Genomic DNA, 15,864 nt, shown 5'->3' on the forward strand with positions numbered 1-15,864 from the left:
CGCTGTCTTCGTTATTACCATCTTGATCAAAAAGTTAAAGAAAATACTTCAAATCAGTTGACTTAGTGCGTCTCGTAGCGGTTGGTCCGGGAACTTATTCATAAAGGAAACCAGATTGGTAGAAACAAGCGCCATACATCAAATGTCGCATTGCATTATGGCCAAGTAATGATAAATGCGATACTGTTTTCAGGATTCCCACCAATTTAGAGTAATGAAATATGTTGAAAGATAAGTAGCAAGCCAGTTGCAGATAGCACTAGACTTCAAAAGTATAATTTAAATCAAAGAAAACCGCTTACAAAAACGGCACTTGGAATCGAGAATATCTTCTTGCTTAAATTTCATATTATTATGATTTAACTTTTTGTCTTTAATTCAAGGCTTGAGCTTTTGAAAAAAATGTATAAGAAACACATAATTCCGATTGAACAATTTATGGGAAACTTATTTGAAATATCTGTATAAGTAATTCAATCGAATCAATATTCTATTTTTCTGCCTTTCAGTGGCTTGTTTTACCAGTTTAGTCAGAAACGAGAAAAAATGATAACATCGAGATTAAATTACCTATTCAATTAACTATTGATTTTCATCAAAAGAATTCGGGAACACCTATTTTCACAAAAATAATTGTTGAGACTTCGTTACAGGGAGGATTACTATTGTGCATCGCCTCGTAAAAGTCTCTACATAACTACTTTTATGGAAAAGGGAAAGGGACGAATTTGCTACGGTTCGAGATCACTATTCACTAAAACACGTGTTCAGTACTAGTAGAATTCCCTATAAAGGGCTTACGAATAGTAAACTCAGCATATCTGCATATGTATATAAATTTGGTAGATATATAATTGACGCTTAATCCCTTTATTAGGTGCTTGACCGAGCTCCTCCTATGTGGGCTGTGCATGTTGATGCTGTTCCACAAATGGAGGGCCTACTGTTTTAAGCCGGCAAATGGTTTTTTGTGAGGAACTTGTTTACGGCAAAAATACACTCGGAGGTTTGCCGTTGCCATCCGAGGGTTGACTGCTGTTGGAAAAAATGGAACTTATGCTTTTCCGAATGGTAGTCCCGCAACAACCCATTCGGCTATTCAACTACAACTAAGGTGTTACGCATTTTTACGGATGGCTCCTGGACCGAGCATGGCTCCGGCTCTGGGGTCTACGTGGAATCTAGCGGGACAAAACTGCCCTTTGCTCTTGGAATGCATGCATCTGTGTTTCAAGCGGAGGTGTATGCAGTTCAAGAAGCGATGAACTTTGTTGTGGAAAAACGATGGAGAGGCAGATCTATATGTGTCTGCAGCGACAGCCAAGCTGCGCTTATGACCTTAGACAGTCCTCCAACCACATCAGGGGTAGTGAAGTCCTGTAAATCCAGGCTGAAATATGTCGGTAGACATAATAGCCTGATGCTAACATGGGTCCCGGGACACGTGGGTATCGCGGGTAACGAGACCTCTGACTCCTTAGCTAAGCGCCCGTTTTGCCACTGCCTTCTGCGGCCATCACAGCCACGGTTAGCAAATGGGTAACTATCACCCACAAGCGAGCTTGGCAGGCTGAGAGAGGCTGCAGATGGACAAAACTGGTGTTACCTGTCATGTCCGATCGACTGTCGCAAACCCTTCTGTCATTAAGCAGAGGGGAGTGCAGACGGCTGGTTGGACTGATGACGGGCCACTTTCTGTGGGCGAAGCACATGGAAAGGTTGGGCATCGCAGACAGTGTACTCTGCCCAGCTTGTGAAGAGGAGGATGAGACGGCGGACCACTTCCTGTGTGTCTGCCCCGCCTTCGCTCGAATCAGGTTTGAGGTCTTTGGCACTGATGTGTTAAGAAGCGACCATCTTGGCTCCTTGGCACCACAAGATCTACTCAGATTTTTCGGAGATCGGGTAGATTTAAAGAAAATTAAAAGGGAATCCAAGTGTAGCACAATGGACTTAATTAATGTCTGAGTGCTGCACTTGCTAGTTGGCCCGACAAAAAAAAAAAAAAAAAACACAAGGTGTTACGGTTTGATTATAAAATATTCTTTGGTTTTTTTATTTACACTAAGTTCAACTTACCTGAACTAGCCCACTTCTTGGTGAGCGAATAATCAAATGGCATCTTACTTGTACTTGTAAACGCATTTAATCTTTTTGTTGACGATGAAATGGTCCATTGATTATTTGGAATAGAGCTTGTACTACCCATCCCTCCTGCGCCTTCAATACCTTCACCTTTCGCGCTATTTGTTCTACCGTTCATAGTTATGGACGTTCTGTAGGAGTTGCCAAACAGGGGTGATGGCGTGAATATTGTTGGCGTTGTTGCTGCTGTTGCTGTTGTTCCTATTCCCATGGGCGCTGATGATAAGGATAATGTTGAGCCAAATGTTTCCTTGGCAGTGATGTTAACTGCCTCAATATTTTCTCTATTATTTATTACGGGCGAGGCTGATGTCGCTATAAAAACCAAAGTAGTAGCAGAAACTTTTCAACTTTCGTAATGTTAGTGTAATAAGGCATTTGGTTTTCAATAAATTGCAATTTAAATCAAATACTGATAATAATAAATATTAGAACTAGTATATAATATTTTATTTTGCATTGTATGCTACGAAAAATCATACCCTAGTAAATAGTTTTAGCGTCGCATAGAAAAATATCACAAATGTAATAAACTGAGTTGTATTTAAGCCGCCCTGGCGACCGGGTTACGCTGTTCTCATTGTTGGTTTTTAAAGCCACCTAAAATAGTTGTTGACTGGTTCGAGTAACCCAATGACTTCAACTGATATCAAAAAATTAGTAGAACAAAAACTGTAATCGAACCTTCTTGTTCACGCAACACAACCTAACTTTTTTTCTTCAACTCTGGTTTTAAGTATTTTGTTTTACTTTTTATCGTAAGCGTGGCTATATATGGGCTTAGATATTTAGTTGCGAAGTACGTGGAGTTGAGTAAAAGTGTTTTAATTTTTACATGCACTTTTTCAATATACGCGATAATTCCGCGAGAAAATTGGCTGGCTTCGGGAATGATGCCAATACCGCTAGGAGCTTCTTTAAAAATGCCGAAATGTCAGCAATAATAACAAAAATTGATAAGAATTTAATAAAATGCGGCATACAATTCGAACATCTTTTTCTTGTGGCCATCAAATAGAGGCGGAAAAGTTTCGCGACTACACATTAAATGTAGCGGAATGTTTTGTTAAATGTTATCCTTGACAGAACATGCCCCCAACACTTCACAAATATTTCATACCCCTACATGGAATAGTCATCCACGTTCTGGTACCTAGCGGTTAATTGTCAGAAGAAGCATGAAGCGTAGACTTTAAGAACTACAGAGAGCAGTTGCCTCGCAAGTGCGGTTTATGGAGTAAACGTAGTTAACACTAAACCTACCAGTACCGGTCAAATTGACCGTTTTCAAACTTTTTGTAAAACTTACACATTTTTAAACGTTATAATACTGTTATCCAACTATATGACAATTCTTAGAATATGCATTTATATTTTCTTCACTCTTTGCTTTTAGTTATTTTTTCTATTTTCCAAGAAAAATTTGCTATGTGGCCTAACTACCGCGGTCGGTCAATATGACCGGTGGGAAAAAATGTTATACAAAAAAAATAAATAATTGGCGCGTACACTTCTGTTAGGTGCTTGGCCGAGCTCCTCCTATTTGTGGTGTGCGTCTTGATGTTGTTCCACAAATGGAGGGACCTACAGTTTCAAGCCGACTCCGAACGGCAGATATTTTTATGAGGAGCTTTTTCATGGCAGAAATACACTCGGAGGTTTGCCATTGCCTGCCGAGGGGCGACCGCTATTAAAAAAATGTTTTTATTAATTTTGCTTTCACCGAGATTCGAACCAACGACCTCTCTGTGAATTCTGAATGGTAATCACGCACCAACCAATTCGGCTACGGCGGCCGCCGTTATCGGTTATCTTATTTTAGAGTCGCTTTCAATCGAAAAGAGTAGATAACAATAGCATCGATTACAATCTCAAGTAGTGCACTTCTAAAGATTTTCTTATGGAATTTTTTTACAATAGCTTATTTGAAGGAGAGAAGGTAAAGTATCAAAACATGGATGTAAATTTTTTATTCCTTACAGTTGTGTAATAATCTGTTGTAGATATTTACCCTAAAAATGTCAAAGTATTTGAAAACTACAAATTACCTAAGAAATATAACGGACATGGAAGAAGAATTCTCAGAATATGATGAACAAGAAACCTCTGGAATTGAAAAAAACATGGAAATAGATCAAGAGCTATTGACAAGTGAATTGAAATTAGGAAGCGATAGTGAAGAGGAGAATATTATAAATAAGCGTTCAAAGCAGAAAAGAAAGACGGTTTCATTGACATCCGAAAGTGGGACAGATTTAGAGGATCAACGCATCGAGACTGCTGTTGATGGAACAGTCTGGGAAGAAATAAACGGAAGACCCAAACTTGGCAGGTTACCAATGCATAATATTTTTAGGGATATGTCAGGACCAACAGGATGCACTAAACGACATATAATGAAAGGACAAATGAAGACGGGATTTACTCTTATCATTGATCAAAGCATAATGCATATTATAAAATGGACAGAAGAGGAAGCATTTAGGGTGTTGGGGGCTAAGTGGGAGCTAAATGCAACAAAATTAGACGCATTTATTTCTTATAGCATATAGCAATGCTTGCGGCGCATGTGAGGCAAAAAATTTGGGGACCCGCTTTTTTTCGAAAACATTGAGCCGAAACGACTTTACTGAAATTATGAAGTACATACGATTTGATAAGAAGAGCGAAAGAAGCCAGCGTTTACAAACCAATAAATTTTCTATGATATCTACAATATGGGATCGATTTATTGAAAATGCACAAAATTGTTAAACACCTGGTGCATATATTGCTGTTGATGAGCAATTGTTTCCGTCGAAGGCTGGGTGTAGATTTACACAATATATGCCAAACAAACCAGACAAATTTGGAATAAAGTTCTGGGTGGCGTGTGACGTCAATAGTAAGTTTATAATAAATGGGTTTCCCTATTTGGGAAAGGATGAAAGTAGAGATTGTTCAATTCCACTTGGGGAGTTCGTTGTTCTAAAGCTGATGGATCCTTTTACAGAATGCGGAAGGAATGTAACAACAGATAATTTTTTCACGAGTGTTTCATTAGCCAAGAAATTACTTGCAAAAAAAACTACAATTGTTGGAACAATTCGTGGAAACAAAAGAGAGTTGCCAAAGTTCGCCAAAGAAAGAAAAGATAAAATGGATAGATTTTCAAGTATGTATTGTATTGTATAAATAAAATTACATTACTCTTACAGTGTATAAAAGTAAGACGAAAAAAAGTGCTTGCCCTAAGTTCCAAACTTAGCTCAAAAGAAATAGAAAAAAAACAGCAAACGTATACCGGAAACTATTAGATTTTATAATAGTACAAAATTTGGTGTAGATGTGGAAGACCAGATGGCAAGGAAATACAGCGTGAAGTCGAAAAGTTGTAGGTGGCCACTTCAGGTATTTTTCAACATTTTGGACCTAGCTGGAATAAATGCCTGGATTTTGTATAAAGAAACGACAGGTGAAAATATTTCCAGGCAGGAATTTTTGTTCCAGTTAGCTTCAGAACTTGGCGATGCATATACAATATCTCAAGAAAAAAAGTTTTACCAACACCGGACATATCAAGTACGAGAATATAACTATATTAGAAAAAAAAAAAAATGAAGGATTTGCCGATGGTGAAGAGTGCTGATGAAGATGTTATAGTGGTAATATTGACGATTTTATTAAAGAAGGTTATATTTTAGATACAATCAAGTAGATAATTGGTAAAACTCGGATTTATTATAATATAGGGTAATCAGATTGTAGGTTTTTTCCAATAGGATTTTTCGACAGATCACGCGTGACTACTGTCAAACTAAATACATTATTTTTTCAGTATTAATTGACATTTCATCATGAAGAGATTTACGTCTCAACAACCTTTACAAATCGTACAATTGTATTATGAAAGCAAAATTGCTGTATTTGGGATAAAGTGGAACCCGAAACCATCCAAGAACAGTCATTATATTGAAAACTACCGTTTGGTGCGGCCTATGGGCTGGAGAAATCTGGCGGCAATGTAACAGTGAATGACATATGCTATCGCGCCATGATAAATGGCTTTTTGATGCAATGGAAATTGATTTACATAACATTTGGTTCCAATAAGTCGACGCTACTTCCCATAGAGCCCTTGAAACAATGGATTTACTGCGACGTAAGCAATTTATCTCTCGTCTCGGACCAGTGGATTGGCCATCAAGATCGTATGATATCGCACCTTTTCACTTTTATTTGTGGAAGTATGTAAAGTCTAAATGCTTTGTGAATAAACCAACTTCGATTGAGGCATTGGAAGCCAACATTACTAAAGTTATTCACGTTTGTCATTCATGTCAAGTCATTCAAAACTGGTGTTTACGGATGGGCGAATTACGGCACAGTTGCGGCCAAAATTTGAAAGAGAATATTTAAAAAAAATAAATGCCATGATTCTACACAATCAATTTGAATTTACGTTGTTTTATTTCAGTTTACAAAAAATTACGTTAAAACAATATTGGTTTTAACTTTTCCATGAATTAATATCCTCTCTGAAGAAGCCTTTGGAAATATATTTCCGTGAAATGATAATGTTGGTTATATTGATGATGATTATGAGGCGTATACTGATGGTACCGATATTACTTTCTGTCCAAAGTATTGCATTGAAAATGCAAGAAATAGTTCAACAACCACGTAAATAACAAATCATTGAGCGGTAATTTTTACTAAAATTTGATACAAGCGATGAACCCAAAAAATGAAATACGATGTATACAAAATTTTGAAAAAATGGGCGGTATCTCTATAATGCCGTGACAAAACTCGCCCAAACTCGACACTTTGCTCTCCGCCTTGTTTAAATATGGCTTAAATATTATTAAGATCGGATAAAAACCACGCGTATATTTTATATGCTATGACAAAATTTTTAGCCGTCCCTCTGATGCTGAAATCTACAACTCATTTTTCTATGTGTTTTTCTTATTTCACAAATTAGCAGCGAGCCCAAATTAAATATTACGAAAAAGTGCGCGTGTATAGAAAGTTCGAACCGGCCTTTTTACTTGTTTTTTACTGCACATCGATTCTATAAATGAATTTGTAAAACTCACAAGTTGACATAAGGTACGTTTTCAAACGTCTGCCATTTTGTTATTTTTCAAAAAAATTTTCCCATTGTCACACCTGCCAGAATAACAAGCCTACAGAATAATAATCAGTTTAACTATTTCGGTTCAGATGCCCTGAAGAGCCAAAATCCTGTTGACAAGCCACCACGCTTACACTACTACAAAAAATATGTTAAAAAAATTGTTTTTATATACTATTTGATATCAATAATAACATACTATAAAATCAAAACGATCGCATTTTATTTTCTTAAAACAAAAATTACCAAAAAATATCTATAAAAAATTAGTATTTGACCAGACTACTACCATAAGTAAACGAAGAGCGGGTGTAAATTTCTCACTATGAAGTATCAAACAATATCGAATATATAGACGATGTCGTTAGGTTAGACTATGCAAGGGCGCACTTGGACGAAGAACACAAATTTCGCTCCTTGTGATACCTATGACAGAATAAAAGAGAAAAGTCAAGAAAAGAGAATAAGGGAGAGGGGATTATGTTTGAGGGTTATGGAGAAGACCGAACGAAGACTACTTAGGGCTGTGTTAACCACTTCATATTTCTGATTAAATTCATGAAGTGTGTGGTATCTAAACCTGCTAAATACCCAGGTGTAGCTAAGAAGGGAGAACCGAGATGTCTGAAAAGAATAAGGTTCTGAAATGATGCCACTTCATCCAGACAGGAGTGAATACCTAACGGAAAATATTTGGAAAAGATACCCACAAAATTCGCGATCTGGTGCTTTGTTAGTCTTAAAAGTTCCACTGAGTACCCTCGAGCTAGCCGTGGTCAGGCGAATTTTGCGACATTCCACGTTTAAGCACTTATCTAGTTGGCTCGTTAAGTTGGCTCGAAGTCACGACTCCACGAGAAAAGTACAGATTTTAAGCATACCGCAGTCTTCTCATTTAGCTGAAAAACCTTCTCGAGGCTCCCTCTGCGTAGAAGGCACTACAATAATCTGCCAGTTTCAAATTGATTTTGATGGAGAGTCTCGCGCAGAATGCTCCTCCATCAACCCTTCATCCAACTTCGAGTCATGCGTGAACATGTTTACGATGCTGCCCTACCGCAAATGCTGCATCCCGCCCACTCTTCCCTTGTGAGGAAGGCATTGATTAATCTTCAAACGAATGTCCGTAGGTTAAGTCTTGGTTGCAGCCCGAAAACCACAATCTGATTTTTGTTTTGTTTTGGTGGGTGAGGTAGGGTTCAAAATGCTTTCGCACTTACAGCGACTGTCATCACCGAAACAACCATTCCTCTCTGCTGGGTGTTAAGCGCCAGAGTAGAGGTGGTCTGAAGCGACTCACTGATTTCAATGAGAGGAGACCTTTGGATTCTCTCCAGCTTCTTAACTCTGCAGTGCGTTGCACCAGACGAGGATTTCATATAACGAAACTGGTGGTATGATTTATCAAATGAAATATCATAAAGTCGGATTCTTTTCGCTGAAAAATGGGGTTTCCATATACTGTAGTATATTCGGGTTCGAGACTTATCTATAAAGACTCCGCTAAGCTTTTACTAACCACCAGAGCAGAGTTGCAGTCCTTAGCGCTCACATAAGGCTTACAAGTATGACGAATTAGTAGCTTTATTTACAAACCTGACTCCAGGGGAGCGCGGCCTCCGTGCATGTACTTATGTATACTCGTAGTTAAGCGAAACGTTGATGTTATTGCTTTTGAAGAAAATCACAGAATATTGTTTGATATGCACGACATCCATTCTGCCTACAACTTGGGGGCGGTCACGACCATGATGCTATACCATAAAACGTTGAATGGTGTCAACCACAATGTTGGCACATGGACGACATGCGGACCAAAACTGATTTTGGCATTGTAGGTCACTCAAATCATGTTTTTGCCAAACGATTACCTACCAACCAGCTAGTGAAATCAAACGAGTAAAAATTTCTGACCACATTGGAATGGTAATGGGTTCCCACGCGCTTCACAGATTCACTGCCAGATCCAGATGAAAGGGGGCAGATGCTGAATGCACCATTCCAATGATTGCGTAGTAGGACGTAGAATTAAATATGTTGCTAAATAGCAAGAGTTCAAATGGGTGCTCTTTATTAGAATTGAAGTTAATACATATGTACATACATATAAGTACACTCGTATTACGGTTTCGTGAGAGGTGAAGAGATTCATTTCAACAATGATCTACTTAAATTCCACCACATTCTTCTAAACGGCTAATGACATTGTGAACTATTTTAGAAATGACAGCAAAGCACAAGTCTTATTCTCATGCAGTACATAATAATGAAGACTTAAAACTATTCTTTGCTTGGCCGACACCGTACTTTCCACTGCTTCAGTTGCGATGTTCATTGCATTTTCTGCGCTTACTCTGGTGTCCTTGTCAAATTGCAATTTCATTCAACTACACTGACATTGCCGACTAAGTGGTTAGTGAAATGCGAACGAACGTGCTGAACAGCAAGAATTCTAAATTGCAGTATATGTATGTAAGTGTATATGTATACAGAACGCGCATTAGGGCGGTTCATTTTTCTCAAGCTATCTTATTATGTACGGCGGCCGCCGGAGTCGGCGGCGAATGAGTCGGTGCGTGATTATCTTTGGTAGTGCCGTGGTTCGAAAACCAGGTTATGAAACACTAAATGATAAAAAGTAATTTCTAATAGCGATCGCCCATCATTACGCAATGGCAAACCGCCGAGCATATTTTTGCCATGAAAAATCTTCTCATGAAAAACCTTCTGCCATTTGGAGACGGTTTACAACTGTGCGCGCCCCCATTTGTTGAACAACAAACCAAGAATTGGAATATGAGTTCGACTAAACAACCAGCAAAGGATGTAAACGACAATTATATATTCAGGGTTTGATTGAAAAGTAATGAGCCTTATTTTTTTTAAGCAGTTTTATTAAACCTTTTGGCTTATACAACTAATATTCTTCAAAATAGGACCCTTGAGCGTCAATACACCGCTGGTAGCGGTCCTTCCACTGCAGGAAACATTTTTTAAACTCATCCGCCGGAATCGCGTTCAATTCGGCTGTCACAGTTTTTTGGATCGCCTCGATGGAGTCGAAACGCCTCCCCTTCAGCTTTCTTTTCAAGCGCGGCTGTAGGGATGGTGGGGAAACACCGGAACCCCCATCTTGGCCAATGCAGAGGGGCAGAAGAAGGCGGTGTGCGCCAGCGCATTGTTGTGATGAAGGGTCCAATTGTCGACGAGATCGGGCCGAACCCGGCGACGCGGTTTTTCAGCCGAAGGAGCAATTCTTTGTAAAATGCCGCGTTTACAGTGCTTCCTGGAGGTACAAACTCCTTGTTTGTCTGTTTGCGTCGTGTCGAAGGCCTTCCAGATCGCTGTTCGTCTTCGACGTCCTCCCGGCCTTCCTTGAACGACATGTGCCACCGTTTTACCTGGGCACTGGACAGAGAATGGTCCCCGTAAGCCTCCTTGAGTAGCCCAATGGCTTCGGTACTCGTTTTGTTTAGCTTTACGCAAAATTTGATCGAGTAACGTTGCTCCAACGATCGCTGCATATTTCGCTACTGCAAAATCCTAACACACTTTTAAAACAGCTTTCACGCGCGGAGTGTTTTCGACTGCACCGCTGTTGCCAGCGAACTGGGACCGTTTTCTAGTGGAAGGGGAAGGTCCAACGATCATTTTCCCCCACCAGCCGATTCGGTTGATCGCTTGGCAGACGCTCCGCGCGGGAAGGCTCATTACTTTTCAACCAAACCCTGTACATCATATTAACCTTTGCAGCCCTTTCTCTACTCTCAGCCACCTCTGTACTAATTTTATACCGCATTCATATATGGAAGTAATAAATCTTATTTATTCTCCATAATTTTCGATGTTATGTATCACTGCTCTTTCAACGGAAATTAATTTCGACCAGTACGACAACCATGTCCAAATATAATATGACTGCAAAGGGTTAATACAGAGTAAATTTAGTCATTTTCTATCTAGAGCTGAGTGTGTTACAAAATGTTGGATTGATTTATTAATATTTTAGAGTTGCTTGCTCTGAAAACTGTAATTCGTACTCCGACTTTTCTTGACATTCTAGTTTTATATATTGTTCGACGGAGCCAAGAAGCACCGTGAAATTGATAACTCCGAAAACAAAGAGAGAAGCAACAGAAAGAAAGAGATAGGATTGAATAGCGACATATATAGAGATAGGTAATCCTGTGAGAACTTTCCAGATTATTGGCAAATCTGAAATTAAGCCCAAAATTCGTAGTCTTGCTCTAGAAACAGCGGGTTACTCTAAATTGCATACAGAATCGCTGATACAATTCATAATTCTGCAGAACTGTTTTCGATTATCGACTCTGGTCTCTGTTAATTAACCGCTGATCCGCAGTTGGTTCATAGACAATTTCGTTTAAATTTTCAGGTTAAAAGGTGCTAGTACAGGACTTTGCCAACCAGAAATGTGAGGATTGATAAACTTTTTAAAGTTGCTAAGAGCCCCCCGGTGACACCCATCACATGTTTTTTTGATTATGTAAAAAAATATTCCGATAACAAATTTTTTATATTAATTTTTTTTGTTCTTTTCGATGTTGTTTTCATAAGCACATATGTGTATGATTTTATAATAGGGACAAGCCGACGCTCCCAAGCAATGTCGATATTGTTATTTTGGCAGAGTTTGTGAGATCTGTTCTGTTATATTTGGTCACTGATAAAAACAAAAAACATTTATTTTTCTGTCCGTCACTTAAGACGTTCGGGAAAGACGATGGTTTGTGCAGTAAACAAACATTCTCGAAATATTAAGTTTTTTCAGCAATTCGGTATTCTCACAAGCACTTTTACCACACTTATGTAATGCAATTCCTACAACGCGATGTTCATTAGCTCCTCAATCCATTGATAACAAGCGAAATTTGCCACGAAACTTAGTATAATTTATGAGTAGACAATACATACGAACAAAAGCAAAAATAACGCAACTTTTTTCTGCGAATTTGTGCTCGCCGTATGCATTGTAAAATTTATCACAGAACTTATGGGAAGGCAAAGTACAACCCTTTCTCAAATTTAGTCATAGAAAATCCACGCCAGCCTGCAAAAACCTTCGTTCATTTTAATTCCCCTCGCCCTTATTGGAATATCCCATATAGCAGTTCCAAATAATAATTTGTACCAAAACTTTACAATATTCATAGTATTGGAACAGCTTAAATTTGTAAATGAATAAGAGACCTGCCCAAAAATATCGAAAAACAGCATCAGCCAGACATTATTTGATTATATACGAGTACAAATAATAAATGGCATGAAATCACCTGACTTAAGCGAAATATCCCGACAACCACCTTTCTCCGGTTGTGTCTGTTCTAAGAACAAAAAAAAAAAAAAAAAATAGATTTGGTACACAAAATCTATCCACCAAGTAGTCTGATGGAAAAACAGCTACTTATTTTATTGCAGTGGCCTACGGAGCGATATTAACAAATCACCACCCAAGTAAAGACGCAAAGAACTATCTGTTAAACAGGAACAAAGAATTGATGTAACGGAGATGAGAATGCTAAAATGGGCATCGTGCGTAACAAAACTGGATCAGATAAGCAATAAACACATCAGAGGTAGCTGTCATGTGGCTCCAATAACTGAGAAATTGAGAGAAAATCGTTTGCGTTGGTATTGGCACATTATGAGAAGACCGGAATAGCATGCAACAAAGAAATTGGAAACACAACCGCTACCAACAATGCGACGTGGGCGACCCTTTAAGCCTTGATTAAACACTATTTAAAATGATATGGAGCGAAGCGAAGTCAATGAAGGGACAACCCAAATCCAGGACCGAGTAACCTGGAGATTGCGTACGAGGAGAGCCGATCCCACTAAGGGACCATGGCGAGGACGAAGAAGAAGAAGTTAATCTTATAGTGGAAGAGAAAATTCTTACTATCAGCTGCATGTGAAAACTTGACTGAATTACTGATATTGTAATTATTTGGATATAATTAAAATTGCCAGTCACTGGTGTTTCCTTTAATGCAAAATCAATCAATTAGCATATTCTTGAACATAAGATTATTACGCAGAATATGAGCAATCGAGATTTGAACAAAAGTTCAAAGAAGTGTCGGCAAACCATCGATGGTTGCTTCCATAGATAGTCTTCGATTGTATTTGACACCTTTAGCAAACTTTCGATGGGACCGCCGATAGTTCGACACATAAACATTATGCATATCAACTTTTTTGAGCCATTTAGTTTTGCTGAAAGAAAACACCGTTTTTTATAAAATAAAATTGGCGCAACCATAAGTAAGGTAAGTTAAAAGTACCACGCATATAGAATTAGTGAGTACCCAATTATCGGCTTCATGCGATTTGTTTATGGACCGTTTTCAGAGATAATATTTACAGGCAGCTACCAAAACCTCACACTATTTTCTCTAATTCTAAGTATGAATCAGTTGTTTGTAGTCAACATTAAATGAATATTTGATGTATTTGATCTTGAATAGTAAATTTGATGAAAAATTTAAAATAAACTACATGATCACTATTCTAAACTGTCGATGGTGTGCCAAACAAACCTTCGATTGATTGATTGGGGTTTTGCCAACCCTAATAAAAATATATAAGAATTTGGATCCAGGCATGAATAATTTTGCTAAAAATAAATAAAATACAACCTCTAATAGTAGCCAAACGCCGCCGCTTCCTACAACTTCATCTTTATTTCAATAACACACAGAATATTGATAAAGTTTGTACAAGCTATATATTGGGTAGTCGAAAAAGTCTTTTCGTATTTTGTCAATAGATGTCGTTGGAGTAACTTATCTCCAGTGCTACCAATCACATTGTGTCATATCATATGGTGTTAGAAAGGTGACAATTTAAGCTTCATTTAACCAAAAAAAGGTATAGCTGTTCAAAAATGAGTGAAAATAATGAAGAAATTCGCTATATTTTGAAATTTTTATATAAAAAAGGGAAGAATGCAACGCAAGCCACCAATGAAATTTGTGAAGTTTACGGAGACGATGCTGTATCAGTTCGTGTAGCACAACAATGGTTCGCTCGCTTCCGTTCTGGAAATTTCGATGTGAAAGATGCACCTCGCTCCGGTCGACCTATCGTTGAAAAAGTCGATGAAATTATAGAAAGGATTGACCAGGACCGTCACATAAGCTGCCATGACATCGCCAAGGCACTAAACATTCATCATCAAATGGTTTTGAACCATTCAAAAAAGGCTGGTTACAAAAATAAGCTCGATGCTTGGGTACCACATGAATTGTCTGTAAAAAATTTAATGGACCGAATTAACATCTGCGCTTCTTCCCTGAAACGAAATGAAATCGAATCAGTTCTGAAGCGAATGGTAACAGGAGACGAAAAGTGGATCAAATACGACAATAATGTGCGAAAAAGATCATGGTGCAAGGGTGGTGAAGCTCATCAAATGGTCGCAAAGTCAGGATTGACGCCTCGAAAGGTTATGCTGTGTGTTTGGTGGGATTGGAAAGGAATTATCCACTATGAGCTGCTCCAGCCTGCTTTTGCACTTTACTGTCAACAACTGATGAGATCGAAGCAAGCAATCGAAAAAAAACGGCCAGAACTGATCAGCAGAAAGGGCGTCGTCTTCCATCAGGACAAAGCTAGGCCACACACATCTTTGATGACTCGGCAAAAACTGGGAGAGTTTGGCTGGGAAGTTTTGATGCGTCCACCATATAGCTCTGACCTTGCACCATCGGACTACCATTTGTTTCGGTCAGTGCAGAACTCCCTTTATGGAGTAAAGTTGGCTTCAAGAGAAGCCTGTGAAAATTACCTGTCGCAGTTTTTCGCCGAGAAACCACAAAAGTTTTACACTGATGGAATAATGTCTCTAGAAGAAAAATGGCAAAAGGTGGTCGAGCAAAATGGTATATATTTGGTTTAATAAAGTTGTAATTGTAAAAGTAAAATTGTAAATATAAAAAAAATGAGTTGAAGTTTGCTTAGAAATACGAAAAGACTTTTTCGACTACCCAATATTATATTTTAATACTTCCTCGAAACATGATTCACCCTAATGTACTGCTTATGAACACATACCTACATAATACCTGCATAATATGTGCGATTTGTTCATGGGAATGCCTGCATTTCAGACATTTATTTGTGTGTGTGTATGTGCTTACATTAGTTGGAAATGTAACTGAATGAAGTGCAATTGAAAATTGATTTCTGCATTGCGACTGCCTGAAGTTCTCATGTGGTTTTTGGAGCAATACAAGTGTCTATAGCAAAACTGTATCTCACATCACCGCAGGGAAATTGCTGTGATGTTAGGAAATTGAAATAATAAAATAGTTTTTTGAAGTACTTACGCTCAGCGTTTAAGTTCTCATATCTATTAGTAAGCTGTTGGAATGGAAATTTTATTGAAGAAATTTGTAATTAATAGTTTCAATGTTGGTGCTAAGTTCCCATAACAGCCTTGGTGCATTGATTAATCGATGACGTACTCAGTGCGCTCATTTTCACATTTTTTGACTAATGAATCAGAAATAAAAATTATTTTGCTGACACTGAAATTTCTGAAACGCCAAATAATTTTGCTAGTGCTGCTAATT

General features: G+C 38.3%; 1 protein-coding gene across 1 annotated transcript in view; it reads right to left on the bottom strand.

Moving 5' to 3' along the window:
* Nucleotides 1–15,864, bottom strand: part of LOC128858623 (uncharacterized) — a 59,223-nt gene that overhangs the window by 22,652 nt on the left and 20,707 nt on the right. Inside the window, 1 exon segment of the mRNA XM_054095042.1 lies at nt 2,080–2,460. Within this exon segment, the coding sequence (XP_053951017.1) occupies nt 2,080–2,460 (381 nt within the window).

The sequence above is a fragment of the Anastrepha ludens genome, chromosome 3 (assembly GCF_028408465.1).
Source record: "Anastrepha ludens isolate Willacy chromosome 3, idAnaLude1.1, whole genome shotgun sequence".
Lineage (NCBI taxonomy): Eukaryota > Metazoa > Arthropoda > Insecta > Diptera > Tephritidae > Anastrepha > Anastrepha ludens.